We start from the raw sequence: 18267 nt of genomic DNA on the forward strand, positions 1-18267 counted from the left end.
GAGACTAGACTAGGGTGTATGATACTTAACTCATGGGGCAGTGCTCTTCAATGCACAAACTAACTGTTCTGCTACTTAATGTGCAAAGTATTTGCGTTACGCCCGAGTTCTGGTACAGTTTCAGATGTGGTTTTATAGGGAAAATATTTTGTTTCTAGGTGTCTGCACAGGGCACTACTAACGACCTCTACACAATGGGCCTCTCATGCAAATGCTTCAAATTCATACAGGTACTTAAAACACAGGAATTGGCTTCTAAGCCCTCTGTCCAATAAAACAATTATACCTGCAGCTTTCTTATGTTTCCCAACTCCGATAGGCCAGGCCACTACCTACTGGTGCAAGATGGACTATCCCGGGCATCTTAATGTAAAAATGCAAAAAGGATTGCTTAAGAGTATAACGCTACCACAAAACAACTTAAACTACCTGGACAAGGTGATTTCAAGTACCAGGGACCTGTAAAATGGTTTAACATGTAAAATCAACCAATAAAAGTAAAGCAGTTGCACTCTAAAACAGTTAACTGAAGTGCAAAATAATAAAGTAAATCTCTTTATCTGTCAAGGATGGAGAAAAATTAATTCACGACCCAATCAGAGTGTGGCAAGGGCATCAAGCGGTTTGGAGCTCTGAGAAAAGTGAGCAGGGGGCTATTTGTATCAAAGGTTTACTCGAGCAGTACTGGTTTGCTGGATAGGCACTCAGATTATGGATCTGTAGAAAGCATTTGAAGTGCTTAAAAACCTTACACAGCAAACAAAGGAATAACCAGGGGGAAGAAGGTTCTTTTGAAGTCAGACTACCATAAGGGGGCAGACCGCAGAGATGCAGCCTTTTTGCCCTGTGTTTAAGCCAAAAAGTTATCAATACACACGTCACTATAAGTGCAATGTCAAATATTTAATCATAATTGGAAAATAAAAGCTGTGTTCCCCTGCATTTTTGATGAGCTTATTTCTCATAGTTCTTTGCTTTCCACACCTCCCCATGTGTTGCATAAAAAAGCCATAGATTTATTTATTCATAACTGGTGTTGACTGTTGCAGCAGATCTTCTATAGTGATGATTATTGATTTTTGTATTTGTACAAAGTTAAAATTTAGTAAGAATTGTACAATTTACAGTTTGTTTGTAGATGGTACATACTATAAAGTGAGTCATATTGCAGTAATTGTAGAATTTTACAGAATTACTGTTTGAGGATATAGAATCAATATGAAGGAAGAAGGTTGAAAAATTATGAAGTGGTGGGTGCAGGAGCATTCCCACTGTGTTAGTAGATGAGAGTAAAGATATTTTTGAATGAGGAAGAGAGTTAGTAGTGGGTGGGAGTAAATGTAAGGAAATTAGGTAGAGCATAGTTTGTTTAGAGTTTCTTTTGATTAATTGTTGTATGTGGGAATGGAATTGTGCGCTTTTATCAATTTGAGAAAAAGTAACTTAGTCTCTGGCACCAATTCCAGAGTGTTGTTGTTACTGGTGATTAGAAGGAATTTGTGTTGGCAGAGATGTGTGTAGGGAGTAAAAAAACCATTAATATTTTTAGAGGCATTTAATGCTAGATGGTTTGTTTTCATCCATTGTTCAGTGACACAGAATGCATCTTGTGTGAGTTTTTGGAGTACTGGAATGGATGCATATTTTGAGAATGGTGAGAATGTGGAAATCATTTATGAGAAGATTGTTAAATAGTATAGACCCAATGGAATTTAGGGGGGGACCCCAGTTGGAGAATATGTAGGGAAGTGGCTTTTTCTTTTCCATTTCATCTATAGATTAGTAGCTAAGTAGCTAGTTTAATGTTTAATTAATGAGGAGGGACATAGGTTGTTGGGGAGAAGTAATTTATAGTTTATGGGAGATAGTGTCAAAGGCTTTTGAGAGAGTAGGGTAGTAGGTAGAAACAAATATGTCAGAGTCCCTAGCCTTGTTTATGGTTCTCTAGAGGAGGAGGGTCATAGTACTAGTGCCAGGTATGATGGCATGCTAAGGCTGGGTTGGAGTCAGCAGATGATTGTCTAATAGATAGGGAAGCTGCAAATGGATACACTTTTTTTTTTTTTTTTTTTATTGACAACAGAAGAGCTATGGAATGAGGAAGTTAGTAGTATATTTATTGCCACCTTTTGTGCAGAGGTATGATAAAGGCCTTCTTGGAGCGTTTATTATAGTACTAATGGGATAGGCAATGGTTTCAGCTGCTATGCTAAGAGTATGATGAAGGAATTCTGGGGGGCATTAGAGCAAGGCTTTAATTGTCAGAGAATGAGAAGTTAGCTTGGAAATAGAATTTATGAAAAAAGAGTTAAATTGTGTAGCCAAATCAATGTCTGAAGCGTTGGGGTCTAGGCTAGGGGTGGCTGTTTTGCCAGGATTGATAAGGGTAGAGATTCCTTTCCAGAATTGTTGAGGATTTGTCTTGTTAGTATTTGGATGGACATAGCAGGCTTACTAGAGAGAGATCCAAGTCAATATTGAAGCTCTAGTCCTGTAACTGAGCTATAATTTAATGTCCTCAGATAGGTCTGAGTTTCAGAGGATGGAGCAGACACGGAGAACGGGGGAACAGAAAGACGCTGAAGTGCAACTTTGCACAGGTAAATGATATGCAGAATATAAGATTCTAGCAGCAAAACTGGAAAATAAACTGTTGTAAAAACACTAAAGCTCCAGTCTTGGTGCAGAATATATAGTATTCCAACTACTGCAATTCTGTGGCAGTCCAAGGCACCAGACTATGCAGAAATTTGCCATTGGACTGTTTATGGAAACAAATGCAGTAATAAATGACTAAATGAGGCTCAAATCTGGCATCGTCAGAGTTTTGCCACAACTGTGAATAGAACTACAATACTAAAGCCCCAGACAGGGTTCAAAATACAAAACTAGCTTTTGCAAGTAATACCATCTGTGGAGAAAGAAATGGAGTATAATGCATAAACAATGCTGTCATCCAGCAGTAGTTCACAGTCATTCCGCAACTGCAAATGAAGCTACAAGACTAATTTAATAGTTAAATTTATTTTAACTTGAATAGTGTCGGACACAGTAGATTGTCTCCATTGGATGAGTAGGATCAGTTTATATTTTAACAGGTCTTTGCATTGATTTAATGAAGGCTTTTTGTTTTGGGTAACATAGGGACCTGCCGCTGTCATTCCATACTAGAATGTACTAACGTATGCAAACTGCATTTCAAAGATGCAGTATCTAAAGTCATTATTGAATGCAATGTCACTCACAACCAAATAAACATATTCAGTACTTGTATAAAGCTTGTCAATACATGATCTTGTGTTATAATTGCTAGAATAATATGCATATTGTGTATATTCTAATCGCGTCAATATTAAATCACCGGATGCTTAAAAAAGCGAATGGTGATTAATCGACCCTATGTAAGCAAAAGCTTACAATGTCGATCAATTTCAAATATTACATTAAGTGAGAGGCTTCACCCCCACATCCCCCAATGTGCCCCCCCTACTTAAATATACCAACCTCAGACTGCAGTACAGTGCCGAAAATGGCAAAATACCGAAGAGACCAAGCAAATTCTTTCCCAGGGAAAGAATTCGTTTAACAGCCGCTTCGATATTTTGCGTTTACAGCCTTTTAAGTTCAACCAAGACACATTTGAAAGAATGTGTCTTCGGTCTTGTAATATAGACCCTTCTAGTCTAATATCAGAAATGAAAGTTAGAGCCATCACATTAATTTATCACATATGGGGGGAGATGCTGGCAACTATACCATAAACCCCATGCCCTTGTCTAACCACATGACAACACTTGTTAATTACAGTCTCCCATCAATACTACAGCTACTTCCCAGAAATCTGTTCCTTCTGTCATCGTTTCTTGAAAACTCTGTGTGCTTTCAGATCGTAAAATAAAAACTGATTACTATGACAAGCTGTGCTGCTGTGTGCCTCATTATTCCAATATGAACAACCACTAACATGTAATAAATTACCACCTCGTACTAGGGGACATTTCCTACAAATCAACAGTACCCCTCTTCTTTTCTGTGTTCCTATGAAAGGAAGATGCTACTTCCCAAGAAATGAAACTGTTTGTCAGAGTACCACCTTCTTTATCATGTAAATATGCGTGTTGTAAGGCAGCCCCAGAGCTCGGCTTTCCTCATATAACCAAATATCCTCCAATTCTTGACTCTATTGGTTAATCCATTAACATTCCATGCTGCAAAACTTGTCATTTTTTAACATTTGCCTATTCTTGTCACCTCTGTGAGCACCTGTATTTTATCTCAAGTATAATGCCTTCCTTTTGAGCCTGATCTGACTTCCTGTACACTAAACAAATTGATGCAACTCACTTTTTATTATGGACCCATATACAGTTAAGGATTGCAACAGTTCACCTAGAGAACTATTTACAATAGTAACAAACTTTGGAAACCAATAAATGTAAGCAGCAAAGTGACAGGAAGTGTAAACACATGATCACCCAACTCTGCAGGCTATATTATGAATTTTTATGAATTTAGTTATCTATCAGTGGTCCAGTATATTGTGTTGTACGTGCTCACATCATGACTCCTACAACCTTCATAAAACTTAACTCCATAATTTGTCATTTTCTAATTAAAATCTTCCTTTGTCATATTCCACATTATATAACCTTTTAGAACCTCATTTATTGAGCATTTTTTTTGGAATTGGTAGGCAGAGGGTTCCCCCCTGTCCCCACTAAGCCACCTTAAGTTGCTGCTGTAATAATGACCATCAAATCTTTATATACATATATATATATATATATATATATATATATATATATATACACACACACACACACACACACACACACACACACACACACACATGTATATGTATGCATATATATATGTGTGTATGCGTATGTGTATGTGTAATATATATATATATATATATACACACACATATATACATATATATGTGTATATGTATGTATATATATATATATATATATATGTGTGTGTGTGTGTGTGTGTGTGTATATATATATATATATATATATATATATATATATATATATATTCATTAGCATGCAGTAATAACATTCTTCATATCTTTTCTCATTTGAAAAATGCTTTCATTTAAAATGAAACCTATTTTCTTTTCATGAGATACTACACAGTTCTGTGCTCATTTCTAGTAGTTAATGAATGACAGTACAAAAGCTATGTAGCCACACTTTGTTCTGCATGAGATAACTTCTGTGCCAGCTAGCATACGATTCCCAGACCTATTGCCCACAAACTGAAAGTAGGTTATGTATAATGTGTGTGTGATTTTTTTTTTCCACATAGTGAGTACTTGGAAGTAGCTGTATTCATGTAATACCGGAGACAAAGATCTGTGAATTGACACTTCATCCTGCTGCTTTCTGTTTCTGAGCCATGAGAGTTTTAAAAAACAAGCCTTTTTTTTCTCACGGTTCTTCAAAATGTTTTAACTTTTTTCAAAGCTGAAAGGTGTTACTCCATTCTCAGAAGTGGCCTTTTCCATTTCTGTAGCCAGACCTTTGTCATTTAATTGACCCTAACCTTTTGGCTCATACTTATAAATAGCACTCCGTGCTTCCTGTGCAGTAACAGAAGTTACTTAATAAATACATCCTAAATGTTGTGGGATAAGTAAGTATGAAATCTTAATCATCGTAACAGAGATTTCTTCACTGATAGTAAAAAGTTGCATTGTTTTCAAATGTGTATGCAAGCTATGGTCATTGTCAAAAAGCTGTTGCTTTTAGGCAATCTTGATTACCTTTCTTGGATGCCAAAGAATAGTCAAAATCTAATGTCTAATTTTGCAGTGTCTCACCACCTCTCTTTTACCTGGGTCAAAAGGTCTGTAAGTACTGAGAGTTTTAATTTGTTTAATGGGTAAATCTGCTCACCTTTTATCTTGAACAAATGTACATTCTTTGCTTTCACTTTTCCAATACTTGTGTAATTCTTACATTTTCCTTCAGAGCTCTGTGCTCCAAATCCACTTGCTCTTTTTAATTCCTCCAAAACAAGTTAATTCATTAGCATATTTGCTTTTCAGAAGTTGATCTCCGTTTGCAGCTCCTCAGCTACCACTGCATGACACTTCAAGGTATCCACCATCTCTGCTTCTCCTTCCTTTTTAGATGTGTGACTATCAGGTTAAATGCTATTTTTTTTTTTTTTTACTTTGAAGATGCCCATCAGCTTAACCTGTGACACTTTCAGTCCCCTTTTCCTGCATTTCTTCTTGCCAATTTTCCATTGGCATTAATGCTTATTCATCAGATACCTTCTAGTCAACCCTCGTGGCCAATAACTTTGTTTAATTTGTCTTCTTTCCAGACTTTATATCCATTTCTGGTCATTAAACACAGTTGTCCTTCATTGTGTATAACTTCAGGTGTTTGATGGCTTTTAAATTACTTCAGTTAACTTTGAAGCACGTGAAACTTGTCAATAACCAGGGAGTACACCCTGCCAGTACCAGTCAGTACTTTGTGGGAGGGAGGTCCCAGAAAAAAAAATCCAAAGATGAATGAACCTTCTACTCAGTTATCCAACAGACCTAGTTAATCCTCCCAAGGGTGAGAACATCCCGTCCCACTTGTTCACTGGAAGGTGAGTCAAATGCTGAGAGTGGTACCATCATCTGGTGTGAGAGTGGAGTGTTTTTATTTCCTGTTTAATCCCTGCCACCTCGCAGCTTGCATGCTACATTTAGCCATTACCAAGAGTTGCATGCGTACTGTCATACAAGTTAAGTTTCTTGGTCTATCCGTGCACGGCTTTGCAGCATACGTGTACAGTCTCCTTGCTGCCGGAGGTATGCCAGCACTCCTGCAGAAGTCACCATTATAATACACAGAGTTGCAATCCCTCCCCTCTACAATGGCTGACCTGGTGTTAGCTGTTCAGTGCTGCCCTGAGCGACTCAGCTCACCCAGCCCCTGTGCTGCTAGACAGTCATGGCTCATCTGGGAAGCAGTCAGGGCTTCATTCTTGTACACCAGAAGACTGGTCAGTATTATATATTGGTATGTTGAGTCTCAATATAGTCTGTGGATTTTGTTAGTATGTGAACCCCTTTTAGTTTATTAATTATATTTTTAGTACAGATTTTAAGTTAAGTTTGGGAATGTGGGAAATGTATGTAAAAAGGTTCCGTTGGGAAATTATAGTTAATATCACAAGTTGTGTAGTGCAGCAGAAAATAATTTGTTAGTCAGGTATATGTAGTGTGTGAGGATGTAATTTGTGAAAGTTAACAAAGTGGGAGTTCGTTTGAAAATCCGACAGCTAGGGAATGTTTTGGAGATGAATGAGAAGAAATTTGCAGTGTACGTATGGGATATGAATTGATAATTTTGCTGTGACAAGACAGATGTTACAGCAGCTAATGTACACTCAAAACACCAGTTTCTTGGTGTTTACCGAGCTGGAAGCTGTAGTCATGTCACACTCACTTCACTATTGTATAGGATTCTAGATGAACTTGTGGGTTAGTAATGATGCATAGTAACATGAATTTTGGAAAACTGTTGCCTATGCTATCAAGACTACTATTACAGATAGTCTGATAACTAGTGTTACGGGCAAAACATGGCATGCTTGCTCAGTACTCCTTTTTTAGAGGTTCTAGAATATATCTTCATTTTGTGTTGTACTGTTCTTTGTACCCTTTTCCATTTTGTAAAGTTGAAATATGCTTTTAGCTGTGTTCTTGTTTAATATAGTTTAACATAAACTTCAACAGATAATTTGTATACCATTTCTTCTTTAAAAAAATCAGGCACGCTAAAATTAAAAACAATATTTCCCAGTCGCTTGTCTTCCACAATATGGTCAGTAAGTTATTTGCTGAATTCTTTTCTCCATCAGGAAAAAACAAACTTTCCTTTTGATGGATGGGGGCTGTGCCTCCAGACTCCTACATCTTCTTATAATTTTATACAGAATCTTACCATGCCACTTAGGAAGGTCACGTCAGAGAAAACAGTTATGATCAGCATGTTTCTTCCCTGTGTCATAGCCACGAGTACACCTCCCACATGCAACTACAAATCCCTCACCCCTCCCCGAGCACTAATCTGCCATCACTGCATGTTTAGTTGCTGACTAGATTTTTGATCAGTACTCTTGCCAGTGATACCTCCATGGACAGCCATTGAGTAAGTTAAAAGGAGGGGCGTGCCACTTGCCTGCTGTCTCCCCAGTACCCTGCACACAAATAGATCAGTACTTTTGAGTGACAGGAGATGATCTGACCAGATGGGGTAGTAGCTTCTTTCCATTTTGTTAGACCCTTATTATAACACCCTTCTACCATAAAAAAGATTCTCAGATAATCCAGACCTGTTTGATGTCTACATTTGAGTGGAGCAGACCAATTGAAAGTTGAGAAAAACAACGTCTGCTGTAAAATGTGATTCATTTTAGTGGCCTTCTCTCCTGTGTCATTTGTTAGGTGTGGATTAAATTGTTATAAATATGTGTACCTAGTTAAAGTAAAGTTAAAAGATGAACTTGTGTATCAGCTGATTGATGTGCAGAATGGTTACATTGTTTATGTCTGCTAACCAGATAGTAACCTGTATTAATTTAAAATTTTTATCTATACCCATGCAACCTCACATGTGATTATTATAGTAATTATTATTGGGTAGAGGAGCATAGGATGGGGTACTTCTGTAATCTTCCTGTGGGAAACAGTGGTTCCCGTCACACACAAGCTGTATAATCATACATCTCAACAGTCCAAGTGTTTGCATAATGTCGAGATTTTTGCTGCATATGTTATCTGTTCCTTATAAAATTTGTTGTTTTCTGGCAGATCAGGGAGGACTGAATTCACTAATGACAGACATTTGAGTTTCAGACTTCATATCCTGTCGAAAATTAAAATTTATAAAAGCAATATTTAAAATTTGTACCTATGTTTGGGCCTTTTCCCTCATTTATTTTTGGCTTTTAGATTTCTTGTACTAAAAGGTTGAGAGGTGTATAATGCATAAGCTAATAAACTTAACTTTTGTCCTGTTGTAGCTCGTACTGCATGTTTCACTCAGCCTTTAAGTATCCTGTCTTTGATTTCATGTCAGTCTCACAATTCGCTAACTTTGCATCCATTGTTTATTCTAATTTATCTCCATTTTTTGTTGATTAGGTAAGAAGGTGGGGCTGCTAACCATAAGTGCCTTTTTTCAAGCTTAGCCTGGGAGCAGTGTCTGGTTAAGTGACTTTAACAGAGTCAAACAATTTGCAAGAGCAGAATGAGAAAATTAAATTCAGACCTATAAGCCTGTTAATAAGTCATGGTCTTAATGCTCTGTGCAGTATAGCCCCCCCCCAAAAAAAAAAATAGAACTGTACGACTCACAGCCATGCTCACTATATTGAAAATGTTGCAATAATGATCAGACTTTCCAAGACCTTCCTTATGGATACAGTAACATGCATTTATTTCTGCAGATGACTTTCATATCCAGTCTTTCAGATCAGGTCTCTGATCACAGTTATGTTACTTTTAGAAGTGGATGTCAAATATTCACCCAAAGAGTAGAGTGAAGCAAAGCTGGAGAGGTGAATGTTGATATCCGTTTTAAGAACATGTAACTAATTTGTAATGATCAGAGAAGCCCAATCATAATTCTTTGTAGAACATGTATAGCATGCTGTGTGCATTATCATTTGGAGAAAGAGACAAGTGAAAGTGAAAAACAGACTGGAAGAAAGTGAAAAACAGACTGGAAGAAAGTGTAGGAGTACTAACTGCCTTACAGCTTTGAAAACTGTATGACTCTTGGTACTGTCACATATTTCTTTGTAATATGTGGAGCTACAGGATACAGAGAAAGAGACTGTAGGAGTGAGTTTTGAAAGCTGTGACCTGCTTTATTACAGTGCACATCTTTGATCCTGTAACAGCTTCAAAAGCTGTAATGTGTTTTCTGACACTGCACACAGAAAAGGAAGTGTGGCAGTACTGAGTTGTTTGCCATTTTTAAAACTGTTTCAGCTTCACAGTGTTCTGTGGTGGCCACACTTTATGCATTATAGAGATATTACAGCATTGAAGGGGGTGCTTAAACTTTGCACACTTTCGTATATCAAAAAGGTGGCCAACAGATTTGTCATTTTATTGATTTTGGAGCATAATTACAGGCTCCATGTACTGCCTGTTATAAATGAAGTAGTTATGTTTACTCACAGTAAAAGATGAGCTGACGCTCTGCAGAGAAGATGGTCACCTTATGTTAGGGTTTTTAGTGCAGATAAAGTATAACCTAGAACGTCCCCTGTCAGAGGAATTAAGAGTCTTTAATCTAAGAAGCTGGGGGCTGTTCTTCCAGTGGGTTTAAAGGACTGAGATTTCTTTTGGCAGGGTTCATCAAACTGAGGTATGTGTTCAGGTGAGTACCAAAGTTAACTGAATACTGGAATTAGTCTAACTCTTAGAGCTTTAGTATTAAGTCATTTTATATCATCTTTGCTCAGATAACATGGTGGTAGTGGTTAGTGGATGGATATTAACTGATCCAACAAGGGAAGGAGCTATGTTCGGTGAAAAACATTTGGGGCAAAAAGGAATCAAACTACTAAATATTATGCGTCCTATTTTTTAAATGTGACTAATGGGGTGAACCCTGAATATCCCATTTAGCCTTGAAGTATAATTGACAGTAATTCTGCTTCACATTGTATTTCAGGCATACTTCAGCTGTTGGTCATAAAGAAAGCCACTTTTTTAAAGAGCCAAAAGCACGAGTTTACAAACCACTGCATTGGTGCACACACCTGTTTTAGAAAGAAGAAATGCAAAGGAGTGGTAATTGTGGTACATAAAATAACCATCATTGCAAGTAAGGTTGAAGTATGGTGAGAAGAAAGGAAGGTGCACTGTTATGTAGGGGGTAGATTTGCTGAAAGCTGGTAGTTTAGTGTTGCTATGTGTCCACTCTGCTGTCGTTCTGGGAAATGTCATTGCCTTTTTTTGCAGGTTATAAAGGAAAATGATGTGGATCAATATATTACAGAGAGTTTTTTTATCCACACTAGCACAGATCTTCGTCATGGTTGTGGATCTGTATATTACAGAGGTGTCTTTTTCTTCTTTAATTTTGACACAGGCCTTGGTCTTGGATTTATTTTTAACTTTGGTATGTGGCACTGCACAAAGTTTGACTTTAAATGGTCAGAACTAGTTAAAACACTGGAATGTGATGTGCAGTGCAGCAGCTTTCCTTTTAGAGTACAGAAAAGTGTGTACATACTGTACACTGTAAAGTTTGTGGCCAGTGTAAAACAGGAAGAGTTGTGACTATTATAGCTACTGCACAGTTTAATGCTGGATAATTGTAAATGTTCTGGATAACTTTCAAGAGTTGTATGGTTAACTTTCTAGTGGTATCAAGCAGGTTTTCTGTATTAAGTCCTTATTTAATAAGGGAAGGTGCTCGCCACCAAGCGATATGAATGGACATTGGCTTTACATGATTGCTACTGTGGAAGTGACACCCTGACCCATGCACAAAAATGGGGAAAAAGAGGCTATGGATGGATAGTACATGCAGTCAGAATATATGTCTGTAAATTACATGGGATAATGATGTAAGTTCATGAAAAAAATTAATGATGCTCCAGTTTTACATTTGCCTGTTTTCTGTTTGTCTCTACAGAAGTCACATTAAAGGTTCATGTTAGTGATGCCAGCACCCATCAGCCAGTAACAGAAGCCCTCATTGAAGTTTTTGCAGATCAAACTTCCATTGCCACTCAAAGCTCGAGAAATGATGGTATTGTCTTCATTAAATTTAAGTACAGACTTGGCAGTCAGTTGATAGTAACAGCAAACAAGCATGGTTATGTGCCGAATTCTGCACCCTGGAGACCCACAAGGTTGCCTGGTAAGATGGCTTCTTAATAGTCATGTGCTGTGTTTTGTTTTTGGTTAATTTTTTAGTTAAACTTTTAAGTTTAAAGCAGTTTATATGTGCCCATCATTGTAGTTTGGAATCTTTGTTCATACTGAGGAGTCTTTTCATCTTATTAACATTGTGTCCTTTAATTTATTTTCACTGGGTAAGTCTGCTGGGTACCAAGGCAAACCTCCCCCACCAAAAAAAAAAAAGTGTGGATGCCTGTGTGCATTTTCTAACCATTCTTCAAACCGCTGTTAGAGTTTCGTTCCCTCAGATTCACTCATTTATCCACTAGAATAGTAGCAATGTACGAAATGTAGCTTTTCTTCCTTTGTGTACTCTCAATCATTTAAAAAGTGAGGAGGCACTACACTGACAATACAAGGACAAACATAAATTTATCCAAAACAGTATACACAGTCATGAAAATTCTACCATTGACTGCCTCAGTTTGTTACCCTTTCTGTACCTTCTTCCTAAGGTATATATCTCTTGCTGACACTGCATGTTGGGCGCAATTATGTAGTACTTAGTAGAGGTCCTTAACATTATTTAAAAAAAAGATCAGATTTTAGAGAGACCAAATTCCATTTGTTGATTAGTACAAGCTAATTTTCAGGAACATTTGAACTTGTCACATACAAAAATTAAGAATGTACATTTCACATTTTATTTTATTTTAATTTGGGAGCAGAGTCTATGTGCTGGCAAAATATTATCCAGGAGAACAGTTTGGTGATTTATACTGGATTTTGCTTAATGAAATAAACTTTAAGAATTTCAGATGCAGCCATGACACAGACTTGTATTAGAACTCCTGTGTGTATGTATGCATATATTTATGTATGTGTGTCTCTCTGTTTATAATGTTACAGAAATAATTGTGGTTTTCTTCATTTTAATTTTGTACTGATATTAAGCAATATCCAAAGGCATTCTTTCAGTGATGCTCGTTCTTAAAACTTCATGACCACCCATCACAAGGTGAATGTTTGTTTATAATGTCAGTCATGTACTGTCTAGTTGGACAGTGTGCTGCTGGCAGATTATCATGTTCACTTACTCACCCGGGAATGTACTGGTACTGTGATGTGATCAGAAGTATGTCTTCCAGTTTGGGGAAACTGGTTAGCATTGCTAGTCACAGGAAAGCAAAGGTACTCTAGCTTTATTTTGCCATCTGTAAATGTGCTGCAAGCTCTGATGATAGTTCGCTACTAACAGAAATCATTATGTAATCAAAATGTTTTGCAAGAAACCCCAGACACTTTGTATGAGAATCAAATAAGATTGTGCAGTCTAGCTTCATAGGCAAGTACTAGGCAAGCTGGACTTGTGGGCCATTTCCCTTTTGGCATTTGAATTAAGCTATCCCATTTAGTGTTAGATTGGACTTGCCCATCCTCTGTTAGATAACTGTATATGACCCCTAGTGAGAATAACCGGGATCATGTCATAGATAATTTGAGGGGACCCATGCAAAGGATAAAGCATTTAAGAACTACTTCTGCCTATTAGTAGTACAGGGGGCAGTCCTGGGATTATTTATTTATTTATTTACATTTGTTGACTGGGAGTGTCCGACTGGACGTAGGTCCATTTTCAACGGAGGCCCGGGGAGAAAAGCTCCACAGTTAAAATAAACAGACAGTAGTTACATTGGATTACATAGTGATTAACAATTTAACATAGCAATTACTTACAACATATTTACAGATAAAGAACATAGTACATCAGTAGACAACTAGAATCTTTATCTGTGAAGTACATAACAGACATTAACAAATGTTACAATAAGTACTAGGCTTATGAGCATCTGAGCTTGCTATAATCAAGGTAGTTAGTGGAGTGGAAAGAAAGGTAGTTGTTGGATGGGGTGGGTGATATTAGAGTGGGAGTTGCAAGGGCATAGCCAGCATGTTTTTTAGGTGCGCTTTTAGTAAAGTTTTGAAGTGGGTGCATGATGGTACGGAGGTAATTGTGGGTGGAAGGGAGTTCCATAATTTGGCTATGGTGCAAGAGAATAGTGCTTCACCAGCAGAGTTATTGGCTTTAGTGATCTGCAAGTGATTTTTGTTGCTGGATCTTAGTGGACTGGTGGTGCGATAGGGTTGGAGTAGATTCTGGAGGGATGGGACATTTAGTGGATGGTTTACTAGTTTGTGGGCGAGTGAGAGTTCATACCACTGAAGGAGGTGAGGGAGGTCAAGCCAGCCCAATTCAGCAAGTAAGAGACAGTGGTGACTATGGTAGGATGCCCCTGTGACGAATTTGGCGATTTTGTTGTAGCAGGTCTCTAGCTTGTTTAGATCGCATTGCCTTAGGTTGGTATATATTGGAGAGGCATAAAGTAGGGTGGAGATAGGGTAGGAATTTGCTATTAACATCTTTGCTGCTTTGGTAAGAAATTGCTTATTTCTGTATAACGCTCCTAGTTTTTTGTGGACTTTTTTTATGGTCATGGATATGTGAATGTCAAATTTTAGTTTGTCTATTTCCACTCCTAGCAATTTGGGGTGTTCAGTTGGGTATATAGTGGTGTTGTCTTTTTCTGTGATGTTAAAGTGAGAGTTGTTTTGAGTATGTTTGGTGGGTTGGAAGATGAGTAGTTTAGTTTTGTTTGGGTTGAGTATTAATTGGGCATCTGATAACCAAGTTTCAACAGAGGAAAAGGCTTCCTGTGTGGCTTTTTGCAGTTTGGGTAGGGACTGGGCTGAGCAGATGATGGTTGAGTCATCTGCGTGTGGTATGAGTGTGCCATGTTTGGTGGCAGAGGCTAGCTTATTGGTGTAAACAGAGAAGAGTAGGGGTCCAAGGATGGATCCTTGGGGAACCCCTATGGAGACAGGTAGTTGGGGAGATATGCCATTCTGCCATACAACGGATTGTTGGCGGTCAGACAGGTAACTCTGAAACCAGTTGGTGACTGATTGAGAGAAGAATAGGTTATTGAGGACAGAGATAAGTTGTTTGTGTGGGACCATGTCAAATGCTTTAGATAAGTCTAGGAAAGTAGCAGAAGAGAGATGGCCATTGTTTTTCTGCTGAAAGATAGTGTTAGTAAAGGGAACGTAAGGCAGTGGTGGTGCTATGGTTTGGTTGGAAACCATGCTGAGTACTGGAAAGGAGGTTGTTAGTAAGGAGGTAGTCTGAGACCTGAGAGTGTATGCATCTCTCTAGTATTTTGGAGAGTGGAGAGAGAATAGCTATGGAGCGGTAATTGGTTAGTTCTGTGGAGGGTCCACCTTTGTGGAGGGGAATTATATGTGATACTTTCCACAGTGTGGGAATGTAACTTTCTGACAGAGATCGGTTAATCAAGATGGATACTGGGTAGGCCAGAGCATCAGCTGCAATTTTTAGGTATTCACTTGTCTGCTGCTAATTTGGTGGGTTTAAGTTTAGAGTTTTTTATGTTGGAGGTAGGTACAGGAGAAAAAGAGAAGGCAGTGGGGAGATTACTAGTTGAAGGTGTGGGTTGGAGGGGATGGGGGTTGTGTTGTTTAGCTAGTGATGGTATGGTTTGGGTGAAGTGTGTGTGGAATGAGGTAGCAATATTTTCTGAGGAGTGAGGGATGTTAGGAGGAGGGGTACCGACTTTACCTGGGTGGAGGATGGAGTTTATGGAGGACCAGAATTGTTTGGGGCTGTGTTGTGAGGAGTCTAGGGCAGACTGGTAGTATTGGAATTTGTCCTGTTTTATTAGCTTTTTGACACTATTGCGTAGTTCTAGGAATTTCTGTCTAGTTGAGGGGGTTTTGGTTTTGCACCAGTGCTCCCAGGCTTTATCCCTGTTTTTCATTTCTGACTTAGTGGTTTTATGTAGCCATGGGGAGGGTTTTTCTTTGGTTCTGGAAAATCTTATGGGGGCATGGTAATTAAGGATGCTCAGGAAGGTAGTATTAAAAAATTCAACTGTGTCATCTAGACTGAGGTACTTCAGAGGATGCCAGTTACATTCTTTGAGGGATGAGATGAATGTGAGTGGGTTAAAGTTTTTTACGTATTTGACGGTAGATGACAGGTTTAGCTTGGTATAGGTATTTTTTGAGTAGGAATGTTGGGATAAATTTTCTGTTTCCCACCTGTAACTCCAGGTTATGCTTGAATATGGGCATGTATGAGCTTTGTTTTATGTTCATGAGAAGTCTTTTCTAGAGCAGCGATATCCTCTGCAACATAAACTCATCCCTTCAAGCCTTTCTGTTAATGTTGAAGAAGAGTACATGTGCAATAACATACATAGTAATGTATTAAGTATTTACAGTATATGTACATTAGAATTCTGCCCTGTGAAGTAAGAACCCATTTACAGTATCATTACTGACTGAATTCTTCTTGCACTGACTCTTCAAGAGGGTCACAAATACATCCTACAGCCGTGATCTGAGGTAATTTGCAGAGCAAAGCATGCATTTATCAGTGCCAAACAATTTATTTGTGTAGCAGTAGAGCAGTTTCAGTGCTGCATTATGGTGCATTGGTGTGATGGGGGAAGGGTACTAGTGGGAATATGTGGTAGCTTGAGTATCATATTAGTTGCACTGGATTTGTAGTCATGGGAGATAAAAATATTCTATTTGCCTGTTTGACCATTAGTACTCCCTGTCAAGTTTTTCACTTTATTTTGCATGTTTGCAGATACTTAATGCACTGTTTAATATGGAAGCAGCATGTAGCAGCATGATGTTGAATATCAAGTGCTACTGTGTAGTTCCTGAAATAGAAGAGGAATATTGTGTGTTATTTTAGATTTGCAAATCATTTGGTACAGTATTTGAGGCAGCTGCAAAAAGCAACATGGTACTGGTTGTTAGACAAGTACTATTATGAGACTTCCAAATAGTGGGAGTTGTAGCTAAGCAGAAACAAAACAAAATACTTCACAAATATGCAAAATAAAGTGAATTTCATTTAGTGCAGTATTTTATGGGGAATAAATATGTAGCAAATTGGTCTTGATTGGCTGTCGATGTTATAGAGTCCTGTATGCTAAGAAGTGCTGTGCGTTTGTATGTAAAGGCTGCACTAATATAGCTGGGCACACATCCACTTGGCATCTATTGGCTGTGTTAATTGTACCAAGCTAATGCATTTGTGAAGATGGTGATCAGTACGAATGTACAGAATTTTGGTGCTGAGAAACACTATTTCCTGATACTACTACTTACACAGTAATATCACAGCTAAATGTAAGCATTTAAAATATTTGGTTTATTTTACTTGATTACAAATATCAGTATTTTTGAAAACCTTACTGTCTGGAGGCTTTAATTCTGTTGCTCAGATGTATTTTCGAAAAAAGATGATTGCGGGGAATCAACATATACAACATTATGCTTTTTGTACTTTGACCAAAGCTGTTGATAGCCAGTAGGAAGTTGCAGTAGACAACAGGAATATTTTGTTTGGTTTTGCATGATTGCAAATATCATTGGAGTCTCTCTAAATCTGGCATTTGGCATATACCTATATATTTTTTACTAATTAATTTGTAAAATTGATCTTTCGTAAGCAACATAAAACATCATGATTTTTATTATGTAGTAGGTATTGTTTTGTGATGCCCAGTAATGACAAGTATTAACCAAATGTAGGCAAGATAGAGAGTTCTGTTTATTTTGCATGGTTGTAGTTATTTGTCGCACAGTTTAATGGGAAAGCAAAATGCTGCCACTAGGTTTCAATTCTGACCAGTGCTGTTCTGTCATTCCAGTAGTGAGCTGCTACAGGTAAGTATATAAGGAAGAGGAATATTTCTTTGTATTTTACGTGTTTATAAATGTCATTTATGCACTGTTTAGTGGGAAAGCAACATGGTGTGGTTGTCAAATTACTAGCATGTTCCTGTGTATTGCTGTTAATGGTTGAAGTAATACAACACTGGGTCAAAGGCTTTTTGAACATTTGAATTAACATAGCCTCCAGATGCAAGCTCTGCTCTGCTGTGCATTTGGACCCTGTACAAAATAGGCTACCATGTAGAGGCTGTATTAATTCAATTATTCACTGATCAGTTTAACATTTGGAGCCTGTGTTAATTCTACTGTGCTAATGTCCTTGTGAAAAGAGGATTAGAAACAACATACACCATTGCAGTGTTTCTATGTTGAAGTATTCTAACCAATATCTCAATCATTTATTTTAGGTGATTACAGATAAATTTGCATAGTCTCCAGATGCAGTGCAATGCAATAATAGAATTAGCAGAGCATCCTGGTGTGTTTCTGGGCACAATAAAATTAATACAGAATAGAAGAGATGTTGATTTTTGACCTGTGTCAAGCTGGAACATTTTACATTTCACTCTGACCATCCAAAAAGCATTATAAAGCAGTTTAAAATCATT

At 37.8% G+C, this 18267-nt stretch overlaps 1 protein-coding gene across 1 annotated transcript in view; it reads left to right on the forward strand.

The window, feature by feature from the left end:
• The window catches only part of FAM171A1 (family with sequence similarity 171 member A1), a 1600715-nt gene that overhangs the window by 526865 nt on the left and 1055583 nt on the right, over positions 1–18267 (forward strand). The window contains exon 2 of the mRNA XM_044067505.1: positions 11676–11903. Coding sequence (XP_043923440.1) covers positions 11676–11903 — 228 coding nt within the window. The remainder of the gene's footprint in view (positions 1–11675; positions 11904–18267) is intronic.

The sequence above is a fragment of the Protopterus annectens genome, chromosome 3.part1 (genome assembly GCF_019279795.1).
Source record: "Protopterus annectens isolate FY-2018-M chromosome 3.part1, PAN1.0, whole genome shotgun sequence".
In the NCBI taxonomy this organism is placed as follows: Eukaryota; Metazoa; Chordata; order Ceratodontiformes; family Protopteridae; genus Protopterus; species Protopterus annectens.